This window comes from Fonsecaea erecta, assembly GCF_001651985.1.
Source record: "Fonsecaea erecta strain CBS 125763 chromosome Unknown Scaff15, whole genome shotgun sequence".
In the NCBI taxonomy this organism is placed as follows: domain Eukaryota; kingdom Fungi; phylum Ascomycota; class Eurotiomycetes; order Chaetothyriales; family Herpotrichiellaceae; genus Fonsecaea; species Fonsecaea erecta.
This window is the reverse complement of record NW_017387258.1, coordinates 155,028-171,899: the sequence shown is the minus strand read 5'-3', so window position 1 is coordinate 171,899 and position 16,872 is coordinate 155,028. Positions and strand designations below refer to the sequence as shown.

Sequence of the window (16,872 nt, the reverse complement as noted above, 5' to 3'; positions counted from 1 at the left end):
TGCCAGACGATACGACTTTAGAGACGCGGGCACTGGCAGCCCAGCCCCAGCGTTGTACCAAACTCCGAGCCCAATGGGATCTGCCAAACTCCAGTCGAGACATGAGTCCTCCGTCCCAGTCTTGCCACGGAGCTGAAACGTAAGAATGCTCCCGATGAAAAGGTCAAGAAATTGAGGGACTGGAAGCCTTCGATTGCTGAAGATCGGGCAGATTTGAGAGCAATATTCTTGAACAGCTTTTGCCCACATCGGAAAAGATTGTTCCGGCCTCTTCCGCAAGGAGAAAGTTCCAGCCGTGTTTACTAAAGGAAGTAAGTAAACATGGCTTCCTCCTTTGACGGATGGAGCCGATCAGTGTTTGTTCGTTGTTTTTGGCTTCACCTCCGCGAAGCTCAATTACCTTTCCTGACATCAGGATTCGCCTCTGAAATTGGTCGCTACCGCACGGTTGCTTGGTCGCCGACGTGCTGAAAGTGGTCGCCTTCCCGGGACTCCATCCCGTCAACCACTTCGTGTCAATAGCGAACCGCGAACAGGTCGCTCGCCTTGGTCTCCCCCAACACACGCACGAGTGGGCAGTTCAGTTCCCACCTGCACCATCCTTGGAGGTGCTCGACTTCAGATGACCTACGACAGTCTCGTGTCGTTGAAAAGCCTGCAGACAAGACGATGGAGTAAGAGGGATGCCTCTTTGCAAGGACCTGGCCGAGAAGAAATCCACTGAGAGCCGAGGCAGGTGTGCGAGGGTATCGCTGTCGCCTTTTGTCTGCGCCGGCGTCAATATTGTGATACTCTCAGCCATCCTCTGTGCTGGTTTCGGCTTGTTTGTCAAGCAACCCAGCATTGGAACCCGGAGGGATCAATCGCCTTACCACAAGAAACAGAAGCACAATACCTCCTGAGGGGTTCCAGGTATGTGTGTGTCGACGATGGAATACGGGAAAACTCTCGGGATCAAGTTGTCCACACAGAAAGTTCGGTTACCATGGTCGCCTACGATGCCCAAGCAGAGACGAACATGGCCGAGTTTATACTGAATCAAATCCCGCTTCTGCGTCAGCACCGACGTCTGCCTCTTCACCGTGTCGAGCGGGATCTTTCCCAGTCGTTCCCACTATGCACTCTCGTTCCGCTCAAACGGCATAAAGCAGATGGGGCACCGATTGACTGGAGAATCGGGAGTCATGTCGTTGGACCGAGAAGGCGGGTTTTGTCGAGATATGGTGTTTCGGATTGTGAGGGTTGCCGATTGATACGCCGTGTTGATGGGATTGGGCGCTGTCGCTGGCGGGATGCACGACAAATCATATGCCTGTACCCAAACTGAGAAGATCTTCTCGCCGGACAGCTGCGCCGAGTCGAGCCGACTGAGCTGCTTGGTCCACGGTTGTTGTCAACAGGCCTGCGGCAGGCCCATTCGCCGGCTTCTTTCTCATCAAGGAATCGACCAGCAGAACCGCCACGAACGAGACCGCAATCTGGAAGCCGTCAAAGGACAAGGTCATGTCGTCCTTGCCAATAATCCAGCACAAGACCAGCACGAATGGGAGCACCGGCAGTATGTCAAGGGCGGGAAGAGTCGCATCGTTTCCGGCTGTGTCGAGAGACATGGCCAGTGGCTGGCCTTCTTTCACGTATGTTCTATGAGCCATGATAGATAGAGACGAGGTGATTCAACATAATGGAGCAGTCTTTGAGATCAAGGTGGTTGCAGTGACAATGCAGCTCATGGAGGAGTAGTTAAATACTTTGCAAGCAGATAACGCAATTGAGCAACCTGTCATGAAGCAAGCGACCTGGCTCAATCAGGGGACCGCAGGGAAATGATCGACCTTCTCAATCCAAAGGTGTCCATGACTCCGGTGACAATACTCTGCGCGTCCAGTATTGACCTCATCTCCCGTCTTGTGGGCACCTGGCTAACACCTGTATGGATGCACAGCATGTAGGCAGTCGAGGAAGGCATTGGAACCATTGTGCTCGACTTGCTTGGAGGATATAATAACACAGAAGTCTCAGATTGCTATATGCTGGAGTATAGTAAATATGGAAAGAGGCTTCGAGGACTTGGAGATTGGCCGCCTTTTGAGGGTGTCGATGGCTCCATCCATCACAAGAGCCCGTGGAAAGTCCTCTGATGAAAGAACGGGGCGTCGGTTTGTTCTTGATATGCTCGGTCGGCCCCTTCCTCTTCTTCACAAGCATGTTGAACCCTCTCTCTTTAATTTTCCGCGATCAATGAGTGTCTCCCAGGAATGTCCCGTCGGCCGAGCCTGCAGCCCCGGGTCCTGTAACACATCTGAACTTGAAGCGAGATTTGCAAAGCTAACGTGGTCCTTGACGTCGCCCTGGAGGTGGTCCTGGGGGTAGTGGTGGAAGCGGCTCTAGAGGTGGTCCGGGAGGTGTTCCTGCACGTGGACCTGGACGGCGCACTGCAGGTAGCGGCGCTGAAGGTGGTGGAGGAGGAGGAGGTCTGAGAGGTGGTCCCGGGGGCGGTACTGGGGCTTGCCTGCTGGGCACCAGGAACGTCACCGCCATCGCCGCTCACACAGTGTATTGGTATTGGAGCCAAACAGGTATATCTTGTTGGCAGTCATAGAGACCTGCGCTCGACTGACTGCGACCGATGACTGCCAACTGGGCCTCACCACGCCGACTTTGACTGCGAGTCTGACTCGGGTCTGTGATGCCACAGTTCCACCTTTTCTCATCGATGCCAGGACGGGCTTCAAGGGCCAGGGATCGACTGAAGGGGAGGAGAGAAGAGAGAGGAAAAGGCTTCAGACTGACCAAGGGCGGTTCAAGGGGCCTATAAATCTGTCAGTCTCGCAGTTCCACAACTCAGCGCACAAAGATTTGCAAGGGAGGGTTTTCACAGACGGGTTTGATGATGCCAAACGAACAGATTGAGGACTGTTGAACAAAGAAACGATGTCGAGCCGACGGCGTTGTAGAGGACAGCTGGATTGAAAGCGCAGGGAGCGGCGACAAGGGAGAAATGAAATATTTGTTTGGCGCAAGGGCGGATTCCGAGCCGAATCACCAAGTTCCGGCACATCACGTCATCTGTGATGCCAATAACAAATCGGTACGCGCCGCCAAGACGTAACCCCTCAGTCGCGTGGCTCTTTGTGATGGAAAAGCCGCCATGACCAGCCCAGCTGACGCTTCGATGGCCCGTGCGCGAAGGGGCCGCGTTCGCCCAAATGCCACATTCCATCAGAAAATGCCACATTCCATCACAACACAGGGCACGAGGGCGTCCGTTCTGGGACGGCAAAGTATGTACGAGAACTGCATTCTCGCCCCAGTGGTCATGCGCTTTCAGCATCATGCCTGGAATGGTCACAACTCATGCCTCGACCTCCATTAGCTTTTCGCACGGGCCACCCCGGAGGGTGAGCGTGACGATGACTTGTATGCCAGTGATCACCTGTTGCTCAAGCGTCAACTCAGTGAGCATTTTGCCGCGAGGAGTCTTGTTGTGTATCACATTGAGGTTGACGGAACTGGAGCGGCAGAATTTGTGAACGTGGTCAGGAAAGCTCGAGACATCCACAGGGATTTTGGAGGTTGCTTGTCGGGGCCCGCGTATAGCCGCTCAATCTCCTTGTGCCTCTTGCCATGGTAGGGCCACTGTGTCGTCGAAATCTCGATGATGACACAGTCGATCGCATCCAGTTCGTTGTGTATGCTCGGCTTGGCGTGATTGTTGGCAAAGAGGTGGAATCTCCCGTGGCGCTGCTGGTATGCATCTGCTTGTTACGTTCGCTGTGTGCCTGATGGTCAATTGAGAATTGGTGGAATTATTCCTTGCTCTCGCAAAAGTGACAATGTTCATGCAGTCGGCGAAGGTATGATGGTGTGCGCACCACATTGATGTATCCGCAGACGATACCTCAGTCTCCCATTCTGTGAATCAAACATGTCCTGTCGACTCATAGAATGAGGAGCAGGTCTGGCCGTACTCATGAATCTGAGACAGGCAGTTGTATTGCTTGGGTAGAACATCTCCGCTTCCACAATTGTAGTGCTCGACGACAACAGCCGTGTTGCGTCTTCCTCGTTGGAACCATCTGCAGGCTTGGACTCTGCCTGAGAGACTCGTAGAGATTCATCCACATAGATTCTCGCTGTGAGTTTCTGGAGAATGTGCTGTTTGGGAGAATTTCCTTCTTGCACTTGTGGAGGACATTGTTGTGATTGCCTGAGGAAGATGAGGAGGATCAAATGGCGACGGGGAAGAAAGCGGATTTGATGGAGGTCGAGTCGACATTGATCTCGACGTGGAAGACAAAGAGCTTCATGAGTTGGAGACCCTCGAGGTGTTCGAGGTGTCGGAGGGGCTGGCGCCGAAGAAAAAATGTTTTGGAGCGGAATAGGTAAAGGTGTACCCAAAACCACAAAAATGTTGGGGGGTGGAATAGTGAGAAATGAGAAATGTTTAGGGGTGAAGAAAAAGTATTTAGGGGTGGAAGAGGGGAAGCAATACCTAAACCAAAGAATGTTTAGGGGTGGAGGAGTGAAAGGCACACCTAAACGAAAAAGTATTTAGGGATGGAAGAGTGTAAGGTAGACCTAAACCAAAAATTATTTAGGGGCGGAAGAGTGAAATGTTCACCTAAACCAAAAATGTGTAGAGGTGGAATAGTAAGAGATGAAAAATGTTTGTGAGAGAAAGAGTGAAAGGCGAAAAAGCCTTTGGGGTTGGAAGAGTGAAATGTGAGAAATGTTTAGGGGTGGAAGGAGAACTAGTTAGGGTGAAGGACGGAAAGATACGCCTATGCTAAAAATTATTTAGGGGTGGAAGAATAAAAGGTGTACCTAAACCAAAAAATGTTTGGGGATGGAATAGTTGAACATACACACGGTTTAGGTCCCGTCACGAACTACCAAGCGATGCTCACACCTCACACCGGCGCAGTCGATACTTACAATCCCAGCTCCGACACACCGACAAGGAAGAACTTATACCACCACCGCCAACACGGTCGCTGTCCTGTACCTGTTCGCACAAGCTATTCCTAAAATACTCTAAGTATCTCTCCGCGTCGGTCGGAGGAACCGATCTATCCTACCCGCCGCTCGCGGTGAAATGGCGCCGAAGAGGGCAACACACCACGAGATGGCGAAGAAGCTGGGCCTTCGCAGCCGCAGACGCAAAGTTCAGCCGAATCTACAGTACAAATCAATCCCACGGTAGAGCAGCTGAGTGACAAGACACCGAGGCTGAAATAGAACTGCAAGAGCTGCTGCGAAAAATGGCAATACTAGTAGACATGTTGAAACGACAAAGACTTCGATAAGAGATCGAAGCAATGGAAGCGGAAGTCGCTGGCAGGACACCCACAACGTATGAGGAGATCGCAAGCGACCTCACCGGGAGCCGTCTCCAGGAAGGCATCGAGAAGAGCCGCTGAAAGTCATACGCACAATAAAACCATAGATCTTCGGGAGCAAGTCGAGGACGCAGCTGCAAGCATTCGATACCAGTTGGCAGACAGTTGTCAAACAGTTGCCAAATGGTCTTGAATTGCTCGCCGATGGTGTGGTCCCGGACTGGCCGCAGCGCATCCGGACCATAGCTAAATATCTAGAGAATCGCGCCCTCGACGAGTGGCGACCAGATCGTAGAGAAAATGAACCTTTTCCGCTAACATGGGATCTTTTTATCGTATGGGGTGAAGATACAATAGAAGACGCCGATGTCCGCAAGGGGGAAGCGCTTCAGAAGTTCGGAGATCTCAAGCAAGCCCCGTCGCAGGTGGTGCGAGATCTGCTGCATGAGATAATACTCCGTGAAGATGAAGTTGTGCTGCTTACAGAGGGCGAACGAAGAGGATGGGCACTATTTCATGCGCTTCTACCACCCGTGCGGGACGTAGTGCAACATGGCCTGAGCGCTGGTGAAGGCCACAGAAGACGTAATGAAGAAGAAGGAGAAGAGGCCCAAAAAGCAAAACCCAGCCTGCGGAGCGCCGTCGCAGCGCTGGGTCTCGATCAGGCGAAAATCACGGATTCACGGAGTGGATATCTGAACCAGGCGCTGGTCATGGAATTCGAGATCAACACCGGCGTGGGAACTCCCTCCGCTACTCGAATTGTAAAGCGAGGCTCATAAGTGACAGGTGCGGAATGGATGAAGGTACACCTAAATTCAAAATGGTTTAGGGGTGGAATAGTTAAAGGCGTACCTAACTTCAAAAGAATTAGGCGTGGAGTGGTTCGGGGTACGAAAGGCTTGGGGGTCGGAAAAGTGAAAGGTGTCCCTCATGGAGAAAATATTTGGGGGTGGAATATGATGACCTCATGGAAAAAATATTTTGGAGTTTGTAAAAAAGCTCAGAGGTGGAATGGTGGAGGGGTGGAATAGTTAGAGGTAGAACAGGTTCAGGGGCGGAACAGTGAAAAGCATGCCTAACTTCAAAAAAGTTCAGGTGTGGAATAGTTAAAGGTAGAAAAGATTTAGGGACGGAATGGTGAAAAACATACCTAATCGAAAATTTTTTTAGGGGGGATGTCACCCGGGAAGCCGGGCTGTTACAATGACTGTTACAATGCGCTGCCCGGCCGGCAACACCCCATGGGGCGAATGGCCCCCATCAGGCGCTTGGCCCCCATGGGGCGAAAAGGGCGAATGGCCCCCAATAGGTATACACAGAAAGAGATAAATAGGACCTCTATTCTCGCACTGCTGGAAATGCCCTCAACAGTGCGAGAAGTCGATGTCTAAAGGACAGCTTTAAATAGGACCTCTATTCTCGCACTGCTGGAGAGGCCCTCAACAGTGCGAGAAGTCGATGTCTCAAGGACAGCTTTATACAAGAATCAAGATACGTGTTCAACCCTCTGACTCTTCGTCTAACGATCCCACCCCAAGGCTCTCTGACAAGCTTCATCAAACTAGCACATCTCCCACTGGAAAGTTTGGCTTTTCCCAAATTACCTGCCACCGACCTAAGTTGTAGAACTGGAAGAGCAACGGGTGTATGTCTTTCATAAGGTAATTCACCCATTTCTACGACCGCTAGATGGCCCAAATTCGCACTGCATACACAAGAAGTGGTTTTTCTGATATCACTGGACACGGTGTCCCGGAGTCGGTCCAGAAGCGAGTGTTTACTGCAGCAAAACCGCTTTTTGGATTGCCTGATGAGGAGAAGGACAGCCCCGGTTGAAAAACCCGGGTTTCATGACAGTATTGTCGACACACTTGCTCCAACCAATCAAACCGGTTGGCGACAATCACTGCACGTTGCTTGTTCTCTATTTCCATGGCTTTTTCCACACCGAAACCAGCTTCAAGAGTTCTCTCGCACATGTACACGGCCTGGGTTCCGTCGAGAGCTGGCTCAAGCGGGCGCGAGTTTGTGCAACACTGGAGGGGAAGAAGGGTTCTTGACGCAAGTGCGATATCCGTTGACAGAGGGCGCTTGATGCTGATTCGGCAAGCAGTGATGCACAGCTTAGTCGCTTCCTTGTACGGGCGCAAAGCCAGCAAGGTGGAGGTTTGTTTGCGAGACGGAATGGACGGGTTTATGAATGAGGAGGTGATGGGCTGTGCTGCTTTTGATGCGTCAAAGGTTGACCTCCGTCACGCGTGGCATTGTTTGATCCTGCGTCCTCTACCGCCTTTCTGGCCGTGGAGATTATATTCCTGGTGGACGCCTACCTCCAAATGCCATCTACCCCGACATGTCTGCAACCAACACTCGCAATCGTGACCGAGGACTTTCATAATTCTTATGGTACGATAGCGAACATTATAAATTCCCTCCTCATCCTGTCAGAGGTGTTTGGTGTTGACGTAGGCTCAGGGATGCTGAGGAAGTGGCCTCTTCCTGCGCAGGACATGCTGCAGGATCTTCGTCCTTGAAGGGGTCTGTGGCATCGGGCGAGGCAGAGGTCGACATGTTTGTCAGAGTTGTTCTGGAGCCCTGCGGCAGGTTCGTTACCCTCGACGGCCGGCCGGAGATAGGTCACGTTGAGGTGGAGGTTACCCATCGTGCAACATATACACACACACACGTAACAGCTTTCTTTCGACAGACAGTCCGAGGCGTCGAGCCCCGAACAGGTGTTTTTAAGTAGATCACTCTGATTTGGCACAACAACGTTCGAAATGTGAGGCTGTGCTGGTCGGACCTGTGCTCTCTGATCTACACCAATGTCTCAAGTCGAGCGGGAAGAAAACCACCTCTATTCAGTTCACCATGAGAGACTCCACCTGCCACAGGTGAATGTAAGGCGTGGAGAGAGGGCGAGAAAGGTCTTGTCCATGAAGAGAAAGAGGAGAGAGGAGAGAAGAAATTGATGTCAGTAGCCCGGGGGAGGGCGGTTCACTTTCTCCGACGTCAAGTTTTGTCCGTATTCGCATTCACCAACAATGTTCATTATTGTTCCGGGTTGTGGAAGGTTTCCGGCAGTGGCATGCTCCGTGTGAGATGAGGGTTTCGAGAAGGAGAAAAGAGGGAGGGATAGATGGAGGGGAAAACAGGGAAGAGAGAAGGACGCGGGATTTTGTGAGAAAGATTGCATTGTAGCAAACTGAACAGTTTTGTTAAGAATGCCTTAATTGAAGATAGGCAGTACTCAGCGATAGATAGATTCCGTGGTAATAAGTATCTCTTACGTGCAGTAATGACAAGATTCAAAGCTTGGGAGAAGGATGCCCTACAGCTGCGGGAAGCATAGTAAAAGGGCTCCTCGAACCACCCCAAGCCGTTTTGGGCTTGCCAAGCCTACACGACAAAAGCACGGTTCCAGCGCCCGGGAAGCATCCTTCTCTCAAGCTTTGAGTCTTATTATCACTGTGCGTAAAGGATCCTTATACCACGGAATCTATCTCTCGCTGAGTACTTCCCATCTTCAATAAGGCATCTCGACACTTAGGGTGGTCCGAGGAGTCCTTTTACTCTGCCCTTCCTCTCGAGCTGCGGTGGCGCAGGAGGATGCGGCTCTGTTTGTGAAAATTTCCTTCGACAACCGAAGAATGTGGCAGCTTGATCTGCGTGTATAGACACAGTTGCGGCCCTATACACGGTGTCTTCACATCAAATCCATACTGGTGAGTGTTTCCATAATTAACAAGTGTTCAAATCAAATCTGACTTGTCGTTAGGACCACTCTCTCTCACGCCTCCCTCTCACACCTCCCTTCAGTCAACATAACCCGATTATCCAATATTCATATCATTACAAGCATCACCAGCCCTTCAGTCACCCTATCCAGATCTTTATTTGAGATGGCTGATATGCCCGTGCCGGAACCTCGGAGACGTCCTCACTCTCCCCCAGTGGTTGAGCAAACGATATTAAACGCACCGCCACCCAGCACTTCGTCAGGCTGGCCGACTCCGTCGCCCGGACGGATGCCGATCCCAGATCTCGCTGCGCCCGATAGGCCGGCTCTGCCGTCGAGACGGATATCGATCTCAGATCTTATCCTGGAGCCCGGTATGGAGGCATCGACTGACGAAAGAACTTTCACGCGGGATGATATCCGTCAACTTATCGGTGGTCGAGATCCCGTGGATAACAAGTTCTTCTGTCAGTATAAGGATTGTGGCCGCAGATACGTCCGGAAAGAAAACCTCACGATACATATCAAGCACTACCATGCTCTCCTTCGCTATCCGCTCCAATGTGGGGTCTGTAAGAAAACCTTCTTCCGACAATTTGATGTCGAACGCCATGCCGTGATGCATACCGGGACAAAACCATACGCTTGTGTCTGTGGAAAATCGTTCAATCATCAACCCTCATTGAGCCGCCACAAAAGGCTTGAAAAATGTGCTGATATGTTTGAATGTGTCGTGGCCCATACCAGGAATCGACCATATTCTTGTGTCTGTGGAAAATCGTACACTCGTCAAAGCTCATTGAGCCGCCACCGACAGGGTTGTGAAATATATTGGCCTATTTGAAGGTGTCGCTAAGTAGGTGACGAAACGCCGTAGAAGTGGGAAGCACCTGGCGGAGATGGAGGAACGCTACCCCGAGCTCACACCGGCAGAGCACGGCGAGATTTCAGATCTATGGGATAGTGATAGATCGCAATAAGGGAGTGTTACAGAGGCCAAATGGCATCACGAGGCATTCGTGGGTACCCTATCGAGTATGAACGCGGTTTTCCACTTGTCTCCTTCTTTAATCCACGGTGGCGCAGGAGGATGCTTCTCCCCTACGAGTCACGTTCTCTTTTGCTCGGTTTGTGACAATTTTTGGGTTTAAGTGCACCTTTCAGTCTTCCACCCCTAAACATTTTTTTCTTTAGGCGTACTTCCCACTCTTCCACCCATAAATACTTTTCACCTTTCACTCTCCCCACCCCTAAGACATTTTTTGGTTTAGGTGCACCTCCCACTCTTCCAACCCTAAACATTTTTCACTTTTTACTCTTCCACCCACAGCAAACGAGATCGTCCTGGATTCCGCTGCCCTTCTCCCCGTGGAATACCGTGAACCACTCGTATACCGGCTATCAGGCACGCGAGAAACAAACTCACCCACAACCGACCGATTCATATCTTGAAGAATTCCTCGGGAAACTCAGACCCTTCTCCATCCAACTTGCCTAAAGTTCGGCACGGGGAGATTGTCGGAGCCCCCATGGAAACGGGAATGACGATGACGCGGTTCTCTGTCACTCTGAAGAAGAACTGCCGCGGTGGATCGTCACGCACTCTACAACATGCAAGGACGTCCTTCTGAAGGCTTCATCCTCACCTTGTGGGTACAGCGAGACAGGAAGATGCCTACATCATCAGATCTATGGGCGAGTCGCCATCTGAGGACGTCGCCTTGAAGATTGTGGACCAGGATTGGGATTACAGCGCGAAGCACGAACGTGGGTTCAAGAGCACATTCGAGAAAGGCGTACTAACGCTTCCTTTCACTTTCAAAAAAAAAGGGACGTGGCGGAGAAGATGAAGATTCTGGATGTGCGGACACAAAACGCTGTAGCCGTCTGGTGATAGAATGAGTCGGAAACGGCGAAGAAACAAGCTCTCGAAAAGAAGGCCGTTCAACCGCAACCTACAGCAGAGAAGGATAAGGGAGGAGAGGAGGTGGGCATTGAAGGTAGTACGCTCGTCGAGAGCATACCTGGAACGACCCCATATCCTTTGAAACAGTCTTGCATTCCAGATAACAGCCCTGCATTCCTGCAGCAATCCAGCTTCCTGTAGTTGAAGCAGTCTTGCATTCCTGCAGCATTCCTGCATTTTTGCAACAGTGTTGCTTCCCCTGATCAATCTTGCGTTGCTGGAACAATTCCACATTCTCGGAACAGTCTTGTATTCCCTGCGGAATTCCTGATGGCAGTATTGCATTCCTGCAGCAATCCGGCATCCTTGGAATTGGAGCAATCTTGCATTCATGCCTGCATCCCTAGCTGCATCCCTTCATTCCTGCATTCCTGGCGGCATTCCCGGGGATGGGCAATCCCCCATTCCCGCAGCAGCCCTACATTCCTGGGGGAATCTTGTATTCCTTGCTGCCTGCCTGCATTCCTTGTGACAGTGCTGTATTTCTCAAAAGGACCTGCATTGTTGCATTCCTCCATCCTTGCAGCAATCTTGCACTCTGGGTCCTTGTGGCCCTGCATTCATCAATTCCTGTAACGACATTGCATTCCTTGTACTGCATTCTTGCAGCAGTCCTTGCAGTCCCGCATTCCTCGCAACCGTGTTGCGGTCCTGCATTCTTGATAATAGTCTTGCAGTCTGGAACAATCTTGCATTCCCGCCTTTCTGCATTCCTGGCTGCATTCCTGCAATCGTATTTGCGGGAACAGACACACCGACCCCAGCGATCAGAGTCTGCTTCTTCACCAGACACCGATGAGACACAAAGCTTTCTGGATTGATCGCACCTAGGTCTTTGTCTATCCCGATCAGATAAAGGCACATTCGCTGGGAAGTATCAGCGGGGTAGGCATACCATGAACCCATTATTCCCTGGCAGTTGAACCTCCGCGAATACGCTGGATAACGGGTGCCTTTGAGACTGTATATGTATGCCATGTGAGACCCTGTTGTTGTTTCACCAAGGTCCGCGCGCAGACCTAAGTCAAGGATCCTTGGAGTGACCATGGATGCCAGGAGCACATGCAACGAACACGCGGCATGGGCTTCACCCAAAGGCCTCGAGGCCGTCCGTTTGAGAGGCTTATCACCGGTAACCGCACGTGTTACGCTTCCAATGTCTGAATGCATACCCTCAAGGACAAGCTCAAAGGACGCTCCAACTGGTGGGTGTAACGAATCGGAGCGCACGCGATTGTAGGGACTTTCTCACGGCTCAGAGGAGATGGACGTGATCCAAACCATCTGCCACCTCAGGCCAGTGGTGAGAGAGCCTGGCAACTTTTATGGTTCGGAAAGTGGACAGCACGGTGCCCATCAGGCTGAGGAGCCCAAGAGACTGAGGCAACTCTCCGGTAGAGGAGACGATATCAACCGTGGATCGAGAGGATTGAAATATCAGCGATGGCTGTGACTTGTGCCGCTCCTCTGGTATGCATCTGAAGGGCAGGTGGCTGTACAAAGCCAACCATTTCTCAATACTGATACGAGGCAGGAAATGTAAACGGAGGTAGGCTTAGGACTGGGGCGGATGAGAAAGCGGACATGGCTGCTGCATCGAATGAGCCTTTCCGTTCGAGCTCATCACCGTTCGTGTCTACCCGACTATCAGCACCTCCGGAATATCATCATCATCGCAGATGTCATCTCGGAGCAACTCGTTGTTCATCTGCTTCCCTTTGCATCTTTATGGCTGTCGCTTACTCAAGAGTTCTTGTTTACTTAGTATTTCTCTCTTTCTTTCTACTTTCAAGCAAAGCATATCCTTTTCGTGGGAAGCTTCAAGACCTCTCAGGTCGACAGAGTATTTCTCCGCAGGGTCGTCCACAACAATTTCGCAACTCAATCATCGAACAAGGCGTCGAATTCATCGAACCTCAGTTATATTTCGCAATTAGCGGGAAGTGTAAAACCGACATAAGGAATATCGACAGGAAGAAGTACGCAAACCGCTTTGACTTCTATAAACAACCAGTCCTCGATGGCACGCAAATAGCTCAAGGGGCAAGACGTGGCCACACGAACCAGCCCCCGGCAACGATGACAGCCACGTTGAATGGCGACGTTACACGCCAAGAAGGCGTTGATAGAAGTTTGTTGACACATGTCCAAAATGGGACTAGACCCGGCTGGGAACTCACGTGCGACCAAAAAAAACCACATCAAATTCTCACCGCTTCTTCCACTCCCATGAACGACAAATCCTCCATCATTCATCCATCATTCATCCATCATTCATCCATCATTCATCTATCATTCTGCCATCATTCTTCCATCATGTCGGATGTCGCGCTGAAACTCGAAGGGATAGAAGAAGTACTGAAGAAGCTGACGAGTGTGGTGGACACGTATTCGCGTCCACCGCCCTGGACTGAGATCCGGTCCATGATCAGTGAGATAGCAACGACCGTCCAAGATCTCAAAGAAGAGGTGGAAGGCTCAGTCACTGTTACGAGTCACCACGGGAGAGCCAGGGCTGATGGTCACAACGTTATTCAGGAAGCTCGACTGCCCAATTCAGCACCATCGCGACAGGCAAGGCTGCAAGTCGACCAAAACCGTTCAGCCACTCAAGAGCGGCCTCAAGGGGGTGAATCGGCTGCGATAGATGCCAGTGCTATGGCCGACCGTCGGACAAACTCTACATCACAGCTCAGCGAGTCGGCCCCGCACAATAATGACGCGCACTGGACCATTCCTGATCATTCTCGCGCTGGCTCTACGACTGCTCACCAAAGAGCCGAAGTTTCAAGGCCCAGAGAATATGCTGCAGCCAGTGTGGTAGTTCCACATTGTTCACCCCGTCCGGTTGCCTCTGCTCCTGCTCAGCCCGACTACTCTACGCCCGCCATTTCTCAGACTCCTCGTAATGACAACATCACCGTCCCCCACCGCAAAGAGCACGGCGTTGTTGTGCTGATGCCCTTAGACATGGATCAGTGTCGCGATATGCCGTTTCTTTTCTCTCAGGCTGTGGCCCTGGGGGCGCGCAAAACTGGAGTCTTCAAGTTCGTGCTACCGGACGATTTTGAACCAGGTTCACACGCTGTATCGAGCATTACGACGCGCATATCTACTTTCGAGTCTCTTCTCGGGCCGGATAACATCTTTCGTATTTCGCGGACTGAGGATCGCGAAACGTTGTATATCAGCCATGCCACTTTCGCACCTATGGAGCCCGACGAACTCGCTGAGATGGTGGAACGTCGTCTTGGCGATCCTGAGGCGATGAGCAAGATGCGATACTGTGCGGATCTGCCGGCTCGGACCGCCGAAGATCGGCGACTACTGGGTTTACCGGCGGAGTCCCCCATCTGGCCTCTGAAGGATAATCTGTTAGATCGCACCAAGTACAGCGTGCCCGGGTTCCATTGGCCGTATGGATACGCATCGAGTGATGACGGATCGCTCTCCGTCATACACCGTGAGGACGGAAACCTATCATCTTTGAATGCCCTACACCATGGAAGGGAGAAACTCTGGTATGTGGTGGCTCAGAAAGATGGCCCTCTCATCGAAAACCACGTGAAACGGGGGAAGTGTGCGCAGAAAGTGCGTCACGCTTCCCGCTGGATTCCGCGGTCCAAACTCAACGCCATTGGTGCTTCCTTTGTCGCCTTTGTTCAACGTCCGCGAGAGGTGGTCGTGGTGTGGGGAGACAGCTACCACCAAGGTGGCACCATTGGCCCTACGGTTGCCGAAGCCGTCAACTATGGCAACCCCAACTGGAGCATCGAAGGCTACTCCGAATGTAGCCCAAATTGCAACGTATTCCCTATTCCCAATACCTTTTTGGAATTCCGCGATCCGAGTGAACCACAGCGCGAGCAAGAGGCTGAAAGTGAGCGAGAGACTGAAAGTGAGCCAGAAGCGCACGATTTACCGGTGTCTGGAAGACGCAATCGTCTAGTTTCCAACGGCCCTAACCAGGCCGGAGAAGCAGCGGTTAGGAGCCTTGTGAGCCTTGGGAAGAGGCGCAGAGACCAGTCACCCACGCCGAGCGCGAGTGGGAAAAGGTCTCGGATTTCGCGGAGTTCAGCCGACACGGAGATGATCGCTAATCACAATATCTGGTCTGCTCCGATCTCTCAAATGGCGAAGGCCATCTGCAGCAGAGCCGCTATCGAGCAATTTTTCGCGATAGTCCGTGGTCGTCGGGATATTGAGCCTACAGCATTGCGAATGTCTCGTGGGAGAGACGGGTTACAAAGCAATGATCCGACTCGGATGCTCCAGAATGACATAGCAGCTATTCATGTGTCTTACAGAAAGGGCGGCTTTCACCACTTCCTGGTCCGACTGTATCAAGCCCGTCTTGCCCAGCATGCCGAGGAGCTGAAGCGAAGCCGCGAAATAGAAATTGGACAAAGCCGCGGAAGGGTTCCGAAAGGCGGTATTCAAAAGATCCTTCAAGGTACGGGAATGGACTCACGTCAGTTCCACTATCATCGCGAGAGAGGCACGACGTGGCGAACGTTCTCCGAAATGTTTCCTGGTATTCTAGCCTTTCTCCCCTTTCAGACACACGAATTTGGATTTTCTTCGAGGGACTGGGTCCGTCTCCAAGACATCGACTTTCACTCTTTACGTGGTCACCTCGACAAGGAACAGATCTCTGCTCTCTGCGCCGCCGGGAAGAAGTTTGAGGATTCACTGGACCTCACTGCGGACGATGTCGAATTTGCCGGGGAGGATGTGTCGCTGGATAACGTCTCAGTGGAAGATCTATTTTCCTATCTGGAACCCGTTCCAACAATGGACGACAATCAGTACCAGGAGGGCGAGTACCCGAATTGGCGAAGACCACAGGATTGGCCGGAGGACTGGCCTTGGCCGGTTGACCCTACATACATCCCTCCCGGCGAAAGGCAGTGCGAGTACTGTGACGAGAGCAAGTGCAACTGCTTTAAGCATCGTCCTGAGATACTGCCCCGTATCCGGATATCCCCGGACAAAGGTCGAGGTCTACAAGCTGTTGCAAAGGAAGCCGGTCATATTGTCTACCCTAGGGGTACAATTCTGGGATATGTGACAGGCAAATTAGCACCTCCCAATACGTACCACGACGGCCCGGGTCTTTTGCTGTTTAGGGACGATCTTATTAATTGCCCGGAGGTCGCCCAGATCAACTGCATTGAGAGAAGCACCATGTTCGGTTACCTGAATCGTGCCTGTGTACCAACAATCGAACTCGTGGGTCGGAGGGTGTCAGGAAGGTATCGGATGTCTATTGTCGCTAGACGAGACATTCTTGATACAGAAGAACTCACGATTACTTCCAACAGGGACTATTGTGGAGAAAGGACAGAGTGTCCCTGTCCAACACGTCTCATGCAGGTGCCATAGCTGCTACACGGGCGTAGTTGTGGTACGTGACACCCCAGGCTTACCGATGAATTATCGGAGCCCTTCCCGGTATTCTGTCGCTATAATTACGAGAAAGCTCTAGTCGCAACGTAGGCCTGTTAGTTAGTCCATAGAGAATGCACTGTCTCAATACTATCATCGAGTACAAGGATCTCTGTAAAATAGTGCCGAGTGCTCAGTGCTATCGGCCCTGTTAACCACACACCTGGCTGCGATCGTGACGACTACACTCTATTTTTGCTGTTTCTCAGAGCCTCTCCGCAATTATTCCAGTTGTGTCACTGAATACCTCTGTTGTTCCAACTGCTCGTGGCAGGTCTTGAATGGTGGTCCGGAACCCTTGCGACCTCAGTGCACTGACGTCGTCAAAACTTGCACTTAGAGATGTGCCCTGTTATCGGTTCCTGATTGTTGTGGTC

At 51.7% G+C, this 16,872-nt stretch overlaps 3 protein-coding genes across 3 annotated transcripts; 2 read left to right on the top strand and 1 right to left on the bottom strand.

The window, feature by feature from the left end:
• Positions 1-1,304: 1,304 nt before the first annotated feature.
• Positions 1,305-1,652, bottom strand: AYL99_11630 (hypothetical protein; the record flags this gene model as incomplete). The annotated part of the gene is made up of 1 exon (XM_018843135.1): positions 1,305-1,652. The coding sequence occupies one exon, from the start codon at positions 1,650-1,652 to the stop codon at positions 1,305-1,307; it is 348 nt and encodes a 115-aa protein (XP_018687462.1).
• Positions 1,653-5,125: 3,473 nt separating this feature from the next.
• AYL99_11629 (hypothetical protein) lies at positions 5,126-6,121 on the top strand (the record flags this gene model as incomplete). Its single annotated transcript, XM_018843134.1, has 3 exons — positions 5,126-5,181; positions 5,248-5,353; positions 5,447-6,121. The coding sequence occupies 3 exons, from the start codon at positions 5,126-5,128 to the stop codon at positions 6,119-6,121; spliced, it is 837 nt and encodes a 278-aa protein (XP_018687461.1).
• A 7,242-nt stretch (positions 6,122-13,363) lies between these two features.
• Positions 13,364-16,432, top strand: AYL99_11628 (hypothetical protein; the record flags this gene model as incomplete). The annotated part of the gene is made up of 1 exon (XM_018843133.1): positions 13,364-16,432. One exon carries the CDS (start codon positions 13,364-13,366, stop codon positions 16,430-16,432), a length of 3,069 nt encoding a protein of 1,022 aa, XP_018687460.1.
• Positions 16,433-16,872: the final 440 nt, after the last annotated feature.